Below are 17329 nucleotides of genomic sequence, written 5' to 3'. Positions count from 1 at the left end.
ATAATATTTGCATTGAGATCCCTTAATCGGGTCCATCACACGGTGCTAGTGATTTAAAACTATATAGTACAATTAATTTGTATAACTTTCTCTAATTACATTAAAGTTCCTTGGTTTCTGGATTTAATATATAGTATTGATGAGATTTGATTTTGGAAAACGCACATAAAACTTAATTTGTTTAGGTTAGGAAAAAGGGTACGATATGAAAAGTTAATGAAAAATTGTATATGAAAGAGTAAAGTTTGTATGTGAAAAAATAATTTCGAAAAAAAAAAACATAGTTAAATTTCCCACATTTTTCAAGTCCCCAAGTAAAATACATGGCGGGAATGCTGTTTTAACAAAAATTCAGTCCCTTTCACTTCCCCATAATAGGCGCCAATTTTCCCCTCTTTTTTCAAAACCCTAATTATACCCCCAATTTCTTATTAAATTTCAACATTCACAACTCTAACTATACTCTTAACACCATAAAATTTCCTCAATTTTCATCACATCGCGTAATTATCACACACTTTGATATACACTATTTTACATTTCTAGGGTTTTTAGTGTGAAATCGAAAGATTGATTCGATGAACACCAAAGTGAAAGATGAAATGATCGCCACAATTCGATCAGTAGTCGGTCAAGATTACTCGCAAATGGACATTATTAGAGCTCTTCACATGGCGAACAACGATGCCACTGGTGCAATCAACATCATTTTCGATACCCCCAATTTCATTTCGAAACCCCAATTTCGGCCAAACCCTAGAATCAATACGACACAAAGGGTTAGGGTTCCCAGCTCTAATTTAATCGAAATTGAAGATTCTGATGAGAAATGTGATTCAATTGGGGATTTGGGGTGTGGAACAATGGTGGTTTATGGGGAGGATAGAGAAAAGAAGGATTTGAGTGTAGTTAGTCATGTAAAGGGTGAAGAATGGTGGTTTGTTGGCTATGGTGAGATTTCTGGGATGTCTACTTGTAAAGGAAGAAGAATTAGTGCTGGTGATGAGGTTGAATTCGCTTTCCCGGCGAAAAAGAATTCTAGTCCTTCGTCAACTGGTAAGGGTTTTGGAAGGGGTAAACAGGTGGGAGGTTGTTCGGAGATTGTAAGGTTTTCGACGAAAAGTAGTGGTGAGGTTAGTGTGACCTTTTTATGTGAAAGTTTGTGTTTTGATGTTTAATTAGATCATTAGTTTGTTTATCATTATCTGTATGTTATTGAATTTTGTAGATGATTATTGTATTTGTTTGTAGGTTGGTCGAATCCCGAATGAGTGGGCGCGGTGCTTGCTGCCGTTGGTGAGGGATAAAAAGATTCAGGTTGAGGGATTTTGTAAATATGCTCCTGATAGTTTGAGCATTATGGATACCATTGCCTTAAATGTTAGGTCTGTAATTTCTAACTATGCAAAGTTTGTGTTTTGTGAAGGAAAAATAAATCTAATAGGCAGAATTTTTTACGGTAAATTGTACAATTGTTAAGGACATTCCCAACATTATGTTGGTAGTACATCATGTTAAGTATCAAGGATTTGATAGCAAGAACGGAAGTAAATGAAGTTTGTTGTATTTTGAGTGGCAGATGTGTTGTTTGTTCTAAATAGTCATATGGTGTAGCGTTCTGATTTATGTTCACTTGGTTCCATACAGTGTTTATATTAATAGTTCAATGTTCCGGAAGCACCGCCAAAATTCATTGAAAGCAACTACAAATGGCAATGATGAATCTGTCATTCATCCTCTTCCCACATTGTTTAAGTTACTTGGAATAACCCCCTTTAGGAAGGTATATGGCAATGCTGTTTAAATCTTTATCCTTGTTTGCTCTTCTTTTGCCATCAAATGAGCTCGTTTTGTAATGCTTATGACTTTCTTTCACATTACCAGGCACAGTTCACTCCTGACAATCTGTACACTCGAAAACGGTCCTTAAATTCTGAGGTATAGCTTCTTGATTTTTCTCCAGTTTACATTTGTCTTCATATTGCAATGACTTTCTTTTTGAATATTGACAAATTTGATTAAGAAAAAAATCAAATTTTTTTTTTTGTACAATAGTGCCTTATAAATTTACCCTGAGACCATAGACAATTTTTCTTTGGCCTGTCACTTGTTTACTAATCAATTGTACGTCAACAGGATGCTATGGCTTTGCATGCCTCATTGTTGCACGCCAAGAATTTAACAAATGTTTCCAATGGAGACAAATCTGAAGGTGAGGAGAGTGTATCAGATGCAGATGTTGATAAAATTGTTGGAGTTGGAGATAGCTCCAAACTAGAGGTATAACATTTTCACCCCTTTCTTTGGTTATTTTGTATATGTGCATTTGGGCAAGTAGCTCATTTAAATTTTGAGACATTTTTCAGGAAATGGATCCTCCAAGTACTCTTCAATGTGAACTCCGCTCCTACCAGAAACAGGCTCTTCACTGGATGGTTCACTTAGAGAAGGGAGGTACCATGGATGAGGCTGCTACTACGCTTCATCCCTGTTGGGAAGCATATCGTTTAGCTGACAAGTATGTGGTGTTTTTATTGTGAATTTTGCAAAAACCTACAATACTTAATAAGGCAAAATGAACATGGTGTATCTCTATTGACATCTTTTAGTGAGATTTTGTTTCTTGTATAGAAACTTATACTCCTTTCATTCTAGAATGATCTTACTTTCCTTTTTTATTTGTCCCGTTTTGATATATTTTTACTTTACTTTTTGAGCCTAATTTATCTTCTCTTCTATTTCTTCATGTTATACGGTTATACCTTACTTTCGCTTTTCATTATTGTAGTATAAATTTTGGGTTTGGTGTAAAACACAACTAAGAAAGTCATTCTGAGCTGGAGAGTTCTTGATAATCCAAAATGAACATGTAAATTGGATTCTTGTGTTTTGCAGGAGGGATCTTGTTGTCTATTTGAATTCATTTTCTGGTGAAGCTACTACAGAGTTTCCAAGTACTCTTCAAATGGCTAGAGGAGGGGTATGTTGCTATACCTTGTTTGATGATTTTAGCCTTTTTCTGATAGACCAAATTCCGTAGTTTGACTCTGGTTTGTGTGAAAAGATTCTAGCAGATGCTATGGGTCTTGGGAAGACTGTCATGACCATAGCCCTCCTTCTTGCTAATTCAGAGAGAGTTGGATCACCTTGCAGTCAGTTTAGTAGCGAGTCATCTGCTGAAAGGTCTGAGCCTAATGAAGACATAGATGCCTCTCCAGATACGTGTACAACGGTTGCAAAGTTTCAGGGCTTTACCAAGCAAAATAACACTTTGATAAGTGGTGGAAGTCTTATTGTCTGTCCTATGACCCTTCTTAGCCAGTGGAAGGTAAATTCTACATCAACTAAAATTTCTTGCTTCCAAAAATAGCAGTCTACATTTCTAGTGACTTGCTAACGTGATTGTTGCTGTTTACAGGCAGAGATAGAAACTCATTCTCAACCTGGTTCACTCTCTGTTTATGTTCATTACGGGCAAGGTAGATCAAGGGATGTTAAACTCTTGTCTTCAAATGATGTTGTCCTAACCACATATGGAGTGTTATCTTCAGAATGCTCATCGGAGGTAACAAGGAAGCTTTTGTGTAGTCCATATGTCATCTTATCTACTTTTATCAAGTTTTCCTAAACCTTTGTATCTTTTGCAGGGTTCTGATGGTGGAGCTCTTTATGCTATAAGGTGGTCAAGAGTGGTGCTTGACGAGGCGCACACAATTAAATCTACGAAAAGCCAAATTTCCTTGGCTGCTAATGCCTTAACTGCTGATCGTAGATGGTGTCTCACTGGCACTCCTATTCAAGTGAGCTCTTATATCACCTTGCTTACCATACTTTATATTATAGTTTTTTTTGGCGCCTGGCAACCTGGGCTGGGAGTGTGATACTTTTAGCACTTATGCATTGTCCTTACCTTCTAAAAAACCAGAGTTAACATGACCATCCTGGTGGTGTTTCTATGCGCTCTGTCCCTGTCATTTCTTTATGTGTTCCTTATTTGAGTGCCACAGTCATTTCTGTATGTTTTTGTTTCAAGTATGTAAAATTTGTATTTTAGGTCCCATGTGCATGTTACTACTTTTTTGTATATTTTAATAGCATTTATCTTTTAATTCCTTGGTTTTACTGCCAAAAACAAACCAAAGAGTTAACTGGGATGAAGGAAGTATTTGATTTTTTCTTGCACAAATGGGTCAAGGTGGAATTTCGTTTCTTGGACATAAGTTGGTAGATTAGTTTTGTTTGGTATTGTTGACCTCGTCACTTCCTGGCTTGTTTCATAATACTTCCCCTTTTTTTCAATAAAGATAGGGATCTTGCTAGTTAAACATGCCTTGATAATTAGGTATTCTTTGGGATGGCTTATTTTTTTGTAGGTCTCTGAGTTACTCTGAGCAATAACTGTTTTGCACTAGAGAACTACAATTTCTTTGAGATACAAGCTAAAAGCTAACTACTCTTGTTTTGCATATCAGAACAATCTTGAGGACATATACAGCCTTCTTCGGTTTCTAAAGGTGGAGCCATGGGGAACATGGGCATGGTAATTTATTGCCTTATAATTCTATTTTTCTCTTCTTTATGTATGACAAAAATAGATGCTTTATTTTCTTGTAGATCAGTATGGTTTATATCCATCCTTAGTTGAAAATTTGTCTTTCATTTTACAACCATGGGAGCAACCTGACTTGTATGAGTAACTACCGTGTCATCATTTTATGTGCATAGAGTTTATGATACATTAATCATTGAGCCTTTAGTTGGGTAAGCTTTTGATGTTAGACCGTTATATTGTCTATAGAAGACAATAAATAAATTACTGTAGCATATCTCATTGAAGATCGGATTAGTCTTTTCTCAAGTTCTGTATAAACACTAGGGGTGAGAAGCTTTAGTAAATGTATTGCATATGATATTAGAAAGTTTGTCCATGGCTGACCGTGGACCGGCATTATTATAGTTAAGACTATTATTCAAAAATGTACTCACAGATGCGGAAAATACTATGTTTAATGTATAAATGATTCTTAGACGGCTGGATGAATTATCTTCTCTTGCAGGTGGAATAAGCTCGTTCAAAAACCATTTGAGGAAGGTGATGAAAGAGGATTGAAACTAGTTCAGTCTATTCTGAAGCCAATAATGTTACGTAGAACAAAGTATAGTGTTGACAGGGAAGGAAGGTGAATATGCTAAAATGATATTTGCAGTTTGAAGAACTTTCAACCACTTCTTAAATTGTCGTTTCCCTTGCATAATTCCTATTTGGTTGCAGGCCAATTTTAGTTCTGCCTCCAGCAAATATCCAGGTGGTTTATTGTGAGCTAACTGAAGCTGAGAAGGACTTCTATGAAGCCTTGTTTAAAAGATCAAAGGTATATTTCAGTAATCAATAAGTTTGAATCTGGTTTTGGTGTGATTCCAGAAACAGTTTAATCTAACATTGTCAGAACTAATCGCAGGTTAAATTTGACAAATTCGTGGAGCAAGGAAAAGTTTTGCATAACTACGCTTCTATACTGGAATTACTATTACGACTTCGCCAATGTTGTGACCATCCATTTCTTGTAATGAGGTCTGATTCTTAAAACTTGTTCTCCCCAAATCCAATTCCCAGACTAAAAAAGAGAAAAGGAGTTAGGCCCAATGCTGTTTATTTCATTAATACTTATACTAGTTTAGATCCCGCGCAATAAATGCGCGGTATTTTTAGAATTTTTATTTTTGTATTACTTAATCATGCTAAATTAACACCCCATTATTTTTTCATATTTTACGTCATTATATTTTGACATGAGAAAAAAAATTGAACTGTAATCAGGAAAAATGAGTAAAATTGAACTGTGAAATAATAGTGGTATCTCATTAATTGTTCATTTTTGTTTCGAGCAAAAAAAAAAAAACTAAAAATTAATTCAAGAGAATTGAGTAATGTGCTGACATGTATTTTTTTTAAAGTGTTCTTTTTTTACCACAAAGCTAGTGATTCCAATTTATAAATTCTCTCAATTTTTTTGTTATAAAAGTAATCAAAACGATTTATATTTTTGTTTATATATAGCATGATTAGTATGAGTTAAGTCATTCTCAAATAATAGCATTAATAAAAGATTTTATAGTTTAGAATTTTATACTCCGTATTATTTATGCTTTAAAGAAAATATTATAGTTTAATGTTTAGTGAAAATTATATAATTTGAAGAAAGGATTAACTTTAATGAAAATAATTATATAATAAAATTACATTTTTTAATTATTAATTACATTTATTAGTAAATACAATTAAATTATAAATAGCTTCCTTATTTAAAAAGATGTTTTTTGGAGGGAAAATTTGTGAGTGTGCCTATTTATTTAGTAAATAGGAGATGAGACTGTTACATTTAAGTCCAACTCATTACCTATGGTTTCATGAGGATTACATAAGGATTTGGGCTGGTCTCACAGAGGACTCATTGTATATATTTACATCTGATCTACTCCTGCTTTTTGGTGAAAATTTATGCCAGTTGTAGGATTGCATTTGGGACACTGTTATGCATTATTTATTGTGGTGCTTACCGCTGTTGCCGACTATTGATTTGCGGCTTTGGTTTTTGCAGCCGAGGTGATACACAAGACTTTGCTGACTTGGATAAGCTTGCAAAACGTTTTCTTAGAGGTGATCCTGCTGCTGAAGGCGAAGATAAAATTGTGCCATCAAAAGCTTACATTCAGGAGGTAGTTGAAGAGCTGAGAAAAGGGGAGCAAGGAGAGTGTCCAATATGTCTTGAAGCCTTTGAAGATGCAGTATTAACACCTTGTGCCCATCGCTTGTGTCGGGAATGTCTTCTGGCTAGTTGGCGTAATGCTGCTTCTGGCTTATGTCCTGTCTGCAGGTATAAATATCTTTCTCTGGCGATTATTAGTTTATACTACGATTTAAATGTTCTCGTAATTTTCATGCATTGTTATTTAAATAATAACATTTTCTGTATAATACCTCTAGTTTCAATCCTTTTTTCTTCCGCTGCAAATAGCCTTGTTTTTTAGTCTAAAAATTATGATTCTGTTCAGGAAATCCGTCAGCAGGCAAGAGCTTATCACAGCTCCAACTGATAGTAGATTTCAAGTTGATGTTCAGAAGAACTGGGTTGAATCTACCAAGGTTTCATCGTTGTTAAGTGAATTGGAAAATCTGCGGCCATCTGGATCCAAAAGCATTGTCTTTAGCCAGTGGACTGCCTTTCTAGATCTTTTGGAAATTCCTTTTGCTAGGTACATGACTTGATGTGACATGGTTGTAATTGTGAATTTTGGTTGCTCTTGTTAGTTCATGCTGACAGCTGAGAGGGCACACAATGATTCCACTTTGCAATTAACTTCGTCTGTCATTGTCTTGCAGGAATAACATATCCTTTCTTCGCCTTGATGGAACTCTAAACCAACAGCAGCGTGAGAGAGTAATAAAGAGATTCTCTGAAGAGAATGATATCATGGTTTGTAATTTGAGCGTTGCTTTCGTACTTTGACTAGTTTTACAGATTCCTATATCACTATGTCTGTTAGGACCATGGTGAATGGTTGCTCTATATCACGCTCACTGATGTTAGACTAACTTTATCCGCGTCTGAAGCTTAGTGAGCTAAGATTTCGCTTTAAATTTTGCTTAGACCGCATTAATGTATGCAATATTTGTCGGGAATTTGAAATCTAGTCTCGAATCGACCCAAAGAATGAATACTCTACTCTGATTCAGAAGTACCTGCTGTATTTAATATGCAAAAGTATTTAAGTAGTAGTATTGGAAAGACCAATGCTTGTATTTTTCTTATGTTTTGTACAGCTCAAGAACGAGTAGAGTATTATATTCTTCCTCTTTAACATGCAAAGAAGGAACAAAAACACCAGTATTGGTAATCTTAATCCTACTCTTTAGTCTATAAATACAAAAGTGGAAGGTATTTGTGAGTAGGAGGGAGTAGTAAATATTGGGGGAGTAGATGGATCCCACATACGTCATAGATGAGTTTGAAGGATAGAATGACTGTAGTTAGTCTGGATTGAGCGTCGGAAATTTATTAAAAACATGTTATTGATGTTAAGATATGTTAGTGTCATGATAAGTCCGTGGGGAAAATGATAGTCTCAAGTCCTAACACCTGTTTTTGAATTGCAGGTTTTGCTTATGTCGTTGAAGGCTGGTGGTGTGGGAATAAACCTAACTGCTGCTTCTAATGCTTTTGTTCTTGTAAGAGGATTTGTCATTACACTCCATTTATTTAACCTTATAATCCTCTTTGTTGAGAAATATACTGGAGACTGAGCTCTCTCAGATAGGACTAAAAGTAATAAACTACTTTAGCTGTTAAACAACTGCCTCCAAAATACGATTTTTTTTTTTTTTTTTTTTTTTTTTTTAAAAAAAAAAAAACTTTGTGCATCTTTTAGTTTTGTTTTGATTGTTAAGCTATGGACACAAATTGACATCAACCATATTTCTCGTGTTGACGGACGTCTTGTTAATAGATAAAATCTTTTATTTATAGATTTAAATCTGACAAACTAATGGATAATTTTTCTCATTTTCTGGTGGTGCAATTTTTTTGCACGTCTATGAGTGCTGACATACTAATGGATTGTTTAGCTGCATTCACACATATTTGGCGCACGTGTGCTCTTGATGTTAGCTAATAGTTCTTCTGCTGCATTATGTAGGATCCATGGTGGAATCCTGCTGTAGAGGAACAAGCAGTCATGCGAATTCATCGAATTGGTCAAACCAAGGCCGTGTCAATAAAAAGATTCATTATCAAGGTAAAGAAATTTCTCGTCATTTCTCTCTTCGTCATGAGGTTCATGTGTATCATGGTATTATGCCCAGGCAGCTACTGCTTTGTAAATATTTTGATTGTAATTTATTCTGCAATGACTGATACTGCCATCACTACTGGGACTGATATTTGATTATCAGTCTGTACCTTCTAGGAGGCCTAAGGCCAATAAAGTATAAGGGGTGGGGGATTCGAAACCTTCGGCAGTTCGGCTTCTTTTCCAGGGGATGTTAAACTGCATCATTAGGCTGAGACATCATTGATTCATTGCTAAAATGATTTTTGATTATTAGTACCATGATATATGTATAATGCGACCTGTTAGCGATCATGGTTTCTTTGAGGTTGATGAGTGTTTGACGTGCAGGGTACTGTAGAAGAAAGAATGGAAGCAGTTCAGGCTAGAAAACAAAGGTTGATATCAGGTGCACTGACGGATCAAGAAGTCAGAAGTGCACGTATCGAGGAACTCAAAATGCTTTTCACTTAGAGTTAGGGAAAATGCTGACTGCCATCTCACCCATTTGGTGCTTGTTTGTAATGACAAAAAAAAGGATGTTTTTGAGGCAGAACCTATTAGGATGGGGAGAAGGCGGAGAAATGTGGTGATCATATACCCTGTCTTGAGTCGAAAGTGCTTCATTGCTTGTTTTGAGACAATGGAATTTTGTGAAGCTAATGATCCCTAGATTAGGAATTTGTACCGATTTTGTCGCACTGTAAATATATGATGTATGTACCGATAAGGCTGCATGTCTGTTCATATGTATTATGCAATTGAAATGAAGAAAAAACTTTTGGTAATGCAGATGACATGTTCCTTCAACATTTTTACATCCTTGATATCATTGTTAACAAAATATAGTGATTTTTACTCGACCTTATAGCATCTTTCGATTATCTAATGCTTGATAATTTTATACTCCCTCCAATCCACACCAAACTCCCCATTTGCTTTTGGGTGGTCTTCGAGGCGACACTTTGACCGTAGTTTTCGTCCTTTAAACGTAGAAATTTTTCACAAAAAATATAATTTTGTGAAAGATATTTTCATAACAAAACTAAATATGTAATTTTTATTTTTCAATGATTTATAGTTTTGAGTGAATTACCAGTCAAACTTTTCGAAGTTTGACCTCCAAAAAGTGAATGGGGAGTTTGGTGTGGATTGGAGGGAGTACAAGTTATTCTTAAACTGATACTAAAAAATAAATAATCTATATATCTCAGCTATACATCCAAAATCTTTGCAATATTTGCGAAATCCCGTCATTCTGGCACATCAGTACATCTCACCAACACAGATAGATTGCCCAGTTTATTTATATAGACGGACGAGGCCTTGTTTTAGACTTCCCCGACCAAGATTGCTCGGTGAAGACAGAAGATATTGCACAAAGTGTGAGAGAATGCTCATGGTGCCCAAATAAAGAATCTTCCGTTCTAGACGTTAGCGAACAACTTGTAGGTTTTGGCATCAAGAATGATTTGCCGTACAGCAGCCACAGACCCAATGACACAAAGTATAGCGAAAACGACAGCGATAGTAAGATTTAACCAAAAGACGAAGGTACGCTTTGACGGCTTAAAGGTAACATTGTAAAAGATGACAGGTAGAACAAAGTCGAGTGGAAGGAACCCAAATGCTCCTATAACTGCATTTATATCTCCGAAAAATGGGAGCATTGCTGCTACTGTTGTTGCTATTGCGACAGATACTGACCGTGATATGATCCTTGGGACCACGTTTCTCAGTGAGAATTGCTCGCTCTTTGGATCTCCCAATGTTTTTTCTAGCACTTCGTTAGTCGGTTGCAAGTATACCTATCCAGGGAAAATTTGTACAATGAACATATTGACTAATAAAGAGTATACCATCTACTGTGATGAGTGAAAAACGTACCACACCAACAGCGGCGATTTGGAGGAAGACGAAGGCATTGGTGATTATTAAAAAGGCTTTAGGCAATAAAGGCCTTCCATCCACAACAAAGTTGCTAAGGATTTGGCCTTGAGCATGGTTCCCGAATGCCCAGTAACCTGACACTGCCACACTGAAGAATGTCATCGTTACCACGGTGTAGCAAATGCATAGTCCCTTGAACATCTTCCCCTTCACTGGCGGCGCTAATGTTGCCTGCAGCATTATCCCATGCCAACATATGTCACTTTCATACACTCCTTGCTATGACACTGATTAAAGGGTGGAATGGATAACAAACCTGAGTTTCAGGGATAATTCCATTTCCGAAAGTTGTTGCAATGATTGCTATCCCATTAAAAACCCCAAAGAGACGATCCTCTGTGTTTCCTTGTATAGAATAGTCTTTCTTGGGTCCTTTTGACGTATGTCCTGCATTTTGATACAACATAGTCTCTGGTTAAGTTTTAATTTCAAATGACGCGACTGAAGAATTAAAAGATGTAGGGAGTAAGGAAATACCGATATAGATGGAACCGGCAGTAGCGCAAGCACTATAAGCAAGACAAAGGAAAAGAGAGATCAAGTTGATGTGCCTTAGTGAATGAAATGAAGGAAGTTGAGCTAGTATTAACATTAGTCCTCCAAATATCATCACGAATATGTATAGCTTTAGTGTTCCATTTGGATGCACTAATAAGTAGATAGCCTGTGCAATCATGTAGAACTCCTCTTTAGATACAACATTACAAATTTCATCATTTCTATCTAAGTATATCAAATACATGGATACAAATCGACCATGGTAATGCTGGTAATTTTGCAGATGTCAACTAGTTTAGTTGGTAAAGTTATGAGAGTTTGATATTCATGATTGACAGACTGAGGTTCAATTCCCGTCAACATTAAAATTGTCTATATAGCTCTCTTTCAATAAAAAATATAAAATGGTCACATATTACGAGGGTGATGTGCTAAGACAAGAGAGAGATATCCATTAGTCACCTTCAAAGACTCCCCACCGAGAAGAGTTGAACCAACAACGGCACCATAGCATACAGCGAATTGTACTGGGCCCACCATATACTTGCCCCAATTTGGTCCTGCCACATTTATTTTTTTCCAATTAATCACCTTATCAATTTGTTTTTTGGTATTGTTGCATGAATAATTATTGTACAGATATTCATAAATACATTCCTCATCAGATTGGAAATTTGGAATGATCAATAATAGAACTTCACGATGTCCTAAGTTAAAAATGTGATAGTTCAAAACGCGACAAATCTTTTTTTTTTTTCAAGTAGTTGTCGGAAAGATGATCGATTTGAAAAAAAAAATCGTCACTGTCTAAACTCGTAAACACGAGTTGTCGACTCTTAAAGTTTTTCGTTTCAAAAAATTGGGTAATTCGTGCAAAATATGAAAACTCGGAGGTGCCACGTAATTTTTTTCGTAAAAATTATGATAAACGGATGGAGTATGACTTACACGGTTACACCATACCAGTCTAAAAATGATGGTCCAAATCAGCTGTAATCATGATTAAAAGGCTGTGCGCCTGTGCAAGGTAATATAGTCTTAAATCAATGAGATTAGAAGCTGTAAGAGAGGAGGTAGTCAACTCGTTTCTACTTCCGATAATTTTTTTTTTTTTGGACGGCGTCAATATCTAATACTGTACTAGCACGCAGCCGAAATTGACGGTAAGAGTTCATAAAGTTTGAATCACCAAAATAGCAAAATTCCACGTTTTAAGGAAATTTGTTTTATTCGTATGAATGCAAAAACTGAACTCTCTCAGTTTCACACTTGACTTGTATATATTCAAGGCTGAAATGTTGAAATGTAATCGTTATTGAAATTTCTCAACGTTTCATCCATCGTCATCGAAATGAATATTCTTCATATATTACCGTATATATTGAACGTTAATAACATACGTCGGAGTATCTTGAAAGATACTTCATTCATCTCTCTAGTAACGTACTAAGTATCTTCAAATATACGGAGTATGTCTGTACTCCGTGAATAAATAATTTTGAGTAAATGTAGTAAATACACTTTAGAATTTGTGCTAGAACAAATCCAGTTGTCAAGTAACGTACGTCGCACACCCGAGTGACTAATGTGACATGTTACTTTATTCCGTATGCACTCGAAATACGGTCCGGATGCTCTTTATTTCCTCAAAAGAAATGGACCGTCATTTCTTTTGATAATCCAACGCTTGTAATCATTTCATAAAAATAAAATTTTACTGAATAGAGAAAGAAAATATATTAAAATATTAGAGTATTAGAGAAAAAATGGAGATAATTCAAATTACTCTAAATATATGAAGACGATGATTGAATTCATGGAATTGTCAACCATAAATAAACAATAATTGATGGCAGGACAACGATCACACTCACTTGAATAATATGGAGTTGATCTATTGTTTTTTTCTTTTTCTTTTTCTTTTTGTACCTCATCAACATGGATTAGCCAGTTGTATCAAAGATACGAAATTGTTGATATACTTTATTGATTGATTTGATGATTCAATGATTCAATATGGACAACGATCACCGTACCCTACGTACCTACCATGCAAAGTTGTGTACAAGCCAGGAATATTGAGAACGTTAAACCTACCAAGCTAGCAGGCTACGTATCACATGAAATGTCAGCGACAAACTAAATGTTGCAAGAAATTTATTTACATACCTAAAATATCATGAGCCATGTCGCGGAAGCGAAGGTGGCGGCGACCCAATTGAGCATTATGTTCAAGGACGAGTGATAACAAATTGTAGGAATAAAAGGTTACCGATGCGCCAGCAACTAGCGACATTATTCCTGCCGCCCATCCTAAGAATGTAAATGCGTAGGGTATACTTAGCAACGCTGGTGCCACTATCGACGTCGTTAAATGATATCCACAATGCACCCATGACCCTGCCACCATATATTTTACACTCTAAGTATTATTTACCGACGGATTTAATTCTTTAAGCTACAAATAATCCTAAGTTTACGAGAAATTATAAGTAAGGAAAAAATGCTGTTAAAAAATGTGAAAAAGTGATACCAAAATTCGATACCTACAACCGAATGACACTATCTCATTTTCTATAGGGACAACCAAAGAGCATTTATTAGTTAACTAGTGTAGATCCCGCGCAAATGCGCGGTAAATATAGGCTTTTAATTTTTAGTATATTAGTTATAGATTTTAGATTTATATCTCACGAATTTTTATAAAAAATAACTAATATTAAAATTAATCAAAAGAATTGAATAATTCCATGTATTGTGCTTTTTATGAAAATATTTTAACTATATCAAATTATTTAAAAAAAATTCTTTTTTCGTCACGAAGTTAATAATAGGAGATACAATTTTTATACTCCGTATATAGATTATGTTAAATGGAAAATTAGTTTAATAAATGAAAATCTAATTTGTTTCCATATATAAATTTGAGTACTTTTGAGGGAAAACTTTAGAGAAGTTGTATTCTCTTAGTATATAGGAGGATTTATACTTTTTAAATTTGCACATCATTAATATTTATCAATTCACTCCATTTTATTTTGATATGAAACAAAAAAATTGAAATGGAGAACTAATAAAAAAATTTATTTAAGTTGTGAATTTTTTTTAGTGAATGTTTTTTGTCACGAATCTAATACTAAGCATGTGTCAAGTTATTCTCTACACTAATAATTATTGCATTACTGAAAAATTTAGCAACTTATACTTTATAGTTAAATATCAATTTTATTTTATTTTAATGAAAAAATCATAATTATGAATTCATTTAAGAAATTAGAGTTTATTTATAAGAATATATTCATTGAAAAGATAATAACGTAATGAAAGAAAATTATTTATTATCTTATTTAGATAGATGCTTTTTGGAGGGAAAATTATATAGAAGAATGAAAAAGGAAAAGAAATGAAGAAATCTACTTAAAATATTTATAATACTCCGTAAGAGAAAATAGAAGACACTAAAGGGAAGGAAATGGCGAGGAGTCCTCAATTGCTCTCCCTTTAAGACGGTAATGGTCATTGCATCGTAACTTTTATTTATAAAACGGGTTAAATACTTACTCATATTATTAAATGAGACAAGCTTTATATCATTTCCAAATCTCAATTTATTCTACCTTTTATCCTATCTAACTATCTGACCAACTTTGTCTTAAACGGGAACTAGTATAGATCCCGCGCATTCATGTGCGGTATATATAGAGTATTTCTTTTGTAGGGTGTTATTTATAATGGAAAATTAAAGTTATGAAAGGTGTATTTTTATGAAATCTATATTTTTTTCTACCATAAAATTAAAAATTTCATTTTGTAAATTTTCTCCGATTATTTTAATGAATTTTTTTTGTTACAAAGTTAATAATAAGTATTTGTCAAGTTATTCTCTAAAGTTATAATTATTGCATTTAATGAAAAATTTACCAACTTATAACTTATAATTTAATATCAAGTTTATTTTATTTTGATGAAAAATAATAATTTTGAATTTAATTATAAGATTAAAATTTAATTATAAAATTAATATTTATGCTTTTAGTAGTAAGGGAGATAAACACGTAAATACGAATGTCATACTCCGTAGTATGAACATATGAAGTCACTAACTACAGAAGGGTTAATACGTATGAGATAAGAAAAGGCCGAAATGTCCAAAAAATGAAGAAGAATTCACTAACTACACAAGGTTCAGACGTATGACATACATATAAGTCCAAATTACTTTTCTTACCAGTTAGATATTTGTTAATTACTTAGTCTAATAAGAAAATTCAATCTCACCCCATTAATAGAAAGTTTACCACAAAAAGAACACTTTTTATCCGCACAACCGCAACATGTCCGAATTGTTGTCAAATAACATGTACGGAGACACGGAGTAATTAATTTACAAAGCTTGATATGTTTTAACATATTTTTTCCAGAAAACATAACAAAAAATTTCTTCATTATTTCTACAAAAATATGACTTGGTTGCCGTTGTTGTGCCTTATGGGTCTATTACTCTATTAGAAAATTGCTAAGCTAGTAGTTAAAACTTGAATACATACGTAAATGTGCAAAACTATATATACGGAGTATAAAAAATGAAGAAAAGACGATATAATTTTTTTTTTTTTTTGTCACAACAGAAGTATATAACCACATACGGATTACAATATATGGGCATACATTTTATGAAAGAAAGATAAAAAAAAGAAAGTTAAAGGTGAAAAACACAAATTCTCATTTTAGACGACGGTAAAATGATATATACCTTTAGATTGAAGAACAAAAAGAGCACCAGCATCAAGGTGTTGATCATCAGAAGAATGGTGAGTTTGTAAATGATCATTTAATTGTGTTTGTTGGTCTTGTTCTTGGTAAGTTCCCATTATTTTTAATTTTCTGAAATATCCGCTCGAACTAATTTGGGTTTGTGCTAAAAAATGGACAAATAAAGTGTTAGGACGAAGGTTATATAGGGACTAGGGAGTAGTTAGTTGACCATAATTAGAGGCAGAAGATTTTGTGTGATTAGTTGACCATTGATGATCAAGGAAGAAGACAAAAGACACACCCCATTTTTGGCCCATCTTTGCTTACCAACTACTACTACTTCCGACGTTTCACATTAGCTTTGGCAACATTGATGGGATTCCTAAATTAATCTAACAATTTAAATTGAGTTAGATAGACAACTAAACATAATTCGAAATCTAAAATAAATTGCTCTAATCCAGAGGTGATGGGTTTCTAAAATACGAATTTGACCCAATTTAACAAAGGGGGTGTATTTACTGTCCCATACGAAATAACCTGCTTGAATTTATGTTGTAATACACAGATTTCTGAGTATAGAGAACTCGGTTGAGTAGGTTGTACTCGACCGAGTGGGTCATCGGGTGTTTTAAGACGTCACTACTGTCTTAGGTGTACTCGACAGAGTATGTGAGACACTCGGTCGAGTAGGGCGTACTCGGTCGAGTATCTCGGGTACTCGACCGAGTCCCCGGTCTGACGAGTTATATTTTTCGTGGTTTTGATTAAGATGATTAGAGGATATAAATTACGCCTTTGAGTTACTAAATCATGTTTACAAAACCTAAACTACGTTTACCACTTCTCTAATCATCTTCATCACTTCCAAGTCTAGTTTGATCGATCATGAGTCTTACATCTCTTTTTCCGTGCCGGTTTCGTTGGTAAGTCTCTAGTGTTTTCTTAATTAGTTTGTGGTTGTCATTTGGGGTTTAAGCAAACCCTAAATTGGGTTAGGTCGAGGGTAAAGGTTGATTAGTGATGGATTATGATGTAGTATTGTTTGATTATCTTTTGAGGAGTTAAGAACGATAAATACCTAAGAGGGGGAGGGGGTGAATTAGGTGTACCTTTTAAAATTTTTCTCTTTTACTTGGTTAGAGACTAACACAAGTAAGATCTGTTGAGTACGAGTTTGAGAAACTTAATGGATTGTAAGTTCACAAACGGTACAGCAGGTCTATGTAACAGTATGAGAGACTGTTGCACAGCACTGACAGCGAGATTAATGTATGAAAGTGAAATGATAAGAAACGTA

The 17329-nt window shown here is 34.5% G+C and overlaps 2 protein-coding genes across 2 annotated transcripts; one reads left to right on the top strand and one right to left on the bottom strand.

The window, feature by feature from the left end:
• Positions 1–353: 353 nt before the first annotated feature.
• On the top strand, positions 354–9636 carry LOC141647962 (DNA repair protein RAD5A). The gene is made up of 20 exons (XM_074456348.1): positions 354–1133; positions 1252–1385; positions 1648–1783; positions 1885–1938; positions 2137–2280; positions 2367–2518; positions 2896–2980; positions 3065–3328; positions 3419–3565; positions 3648–3800; positions 4473–4540; positions 5058–5180; positions 5273–5372; positions 5460–5572; positions 6600–6875; positions 7054–7254; positions 7382–7475; positions 8156–8227; positions 8695–8793; positions 9178–9636. Exons 1-20 carry the CDS (start codon positions 579–581, stop codon positions 9298–9300), a joined length of 3093 nt encoding a protein of 1030 aa, XP_074312449.1. The 5' UTR covers positions 354–578; the 3' UTR covers positions 9301–9636.
• On the bottom strand, positions 9594–16209 carry LOC141647963 (GABA transporter 1). The gene is made up of 8 exons (XM_074456349.1): positions 16028–16209; positions 13444–13674; positions 11737–11834; positions 11254–11440; positions 11033–11163; positions 10714–10947; positions 9992–10634; positions 9594–9732 (listed from the first exon to the last, which is right to left on the bottom strand). Exons 1-7 carry the CDS (start codon positions 16143–16145, stop codon positions 10254–10256), a joined length of 1380 nt encoding a protein of 459 aa, XP_074312450.1. The 5' UTR covers positions 16146–16209; the 3' UTR covers positions 9594–9732; positions 9992–10253.
• Positions 16210–17329: the final 1120 nt, after the last annotated feature.

The sequence above is a fragment of the Silene latifolia genome, chromosome 3 (assembly GCF_048544455.1).
Source record: "Silene latifolia isolate original U9 population chromosome 3, ASM4854445v1, whole genome shotgun sequence".
Taxonomy (NCBI): domain Eukaryota; kingdom Viridiplantae; phylum Streptophyta; class Magnoliopsida; order Caryophyllales; family Caryophyllaceae; genus Silene; species Silene latifolia.
This window is presented reverse-complemented; position numbering and strand designations above follow the sequence as displayed.

What these genes read in the sequence shown, in the direction of transcription:
- LOC141647962 (XM_074456348.1), top strand. Translation starts at nt 579, where the DNA reads ATGAACACCAAAGTGAAAGATGAAATGATCGCCACAATTCGATCAGTA. An exon ending in CGACGAAAAGTAGTGGTGAG is followed by an intron (nt 1,134 to 1,251) that starts GTTAGTGTGACC and finishes ATTTGTTTGTAG; the next exon opens with GTTGGTCGAATCCCGAATGA. An exon ending in GCATATCGTTTAGCTGACAA is followed by an intron (nt 2,519 to 2,895) that starts GTATGTGGTGTT and finishes TGTGTTTTGCAG; the next exon opens with GAGGGATCTTGTTGTCTATT.
- LOC141647963 (XM_074456349.1), bottom strand. Translation starts at nt 16,145, where the DNA reads ATGGGAACTTACCAAGAACAAGACCAACAAACACAATTAAATGATCAT. An exon ending in TGCCGGTTCCATCTATATCG is followed by an intron (nt 11,164 to 11,253) that starts GTATTTCCTTAC and finishes ATCAAAATGCAG; the next exon opens with GACATACGTCAAAAGGACCC. An exon ending in GAATTATCCCTGAAACTCAG is followed by an intron (nt 10,948 to 11,032) that starts GTTTGTTATCCA and finishes ATAATGCTGCAG; the next exon opens with GCAACATTAGCGCCGCCAGT.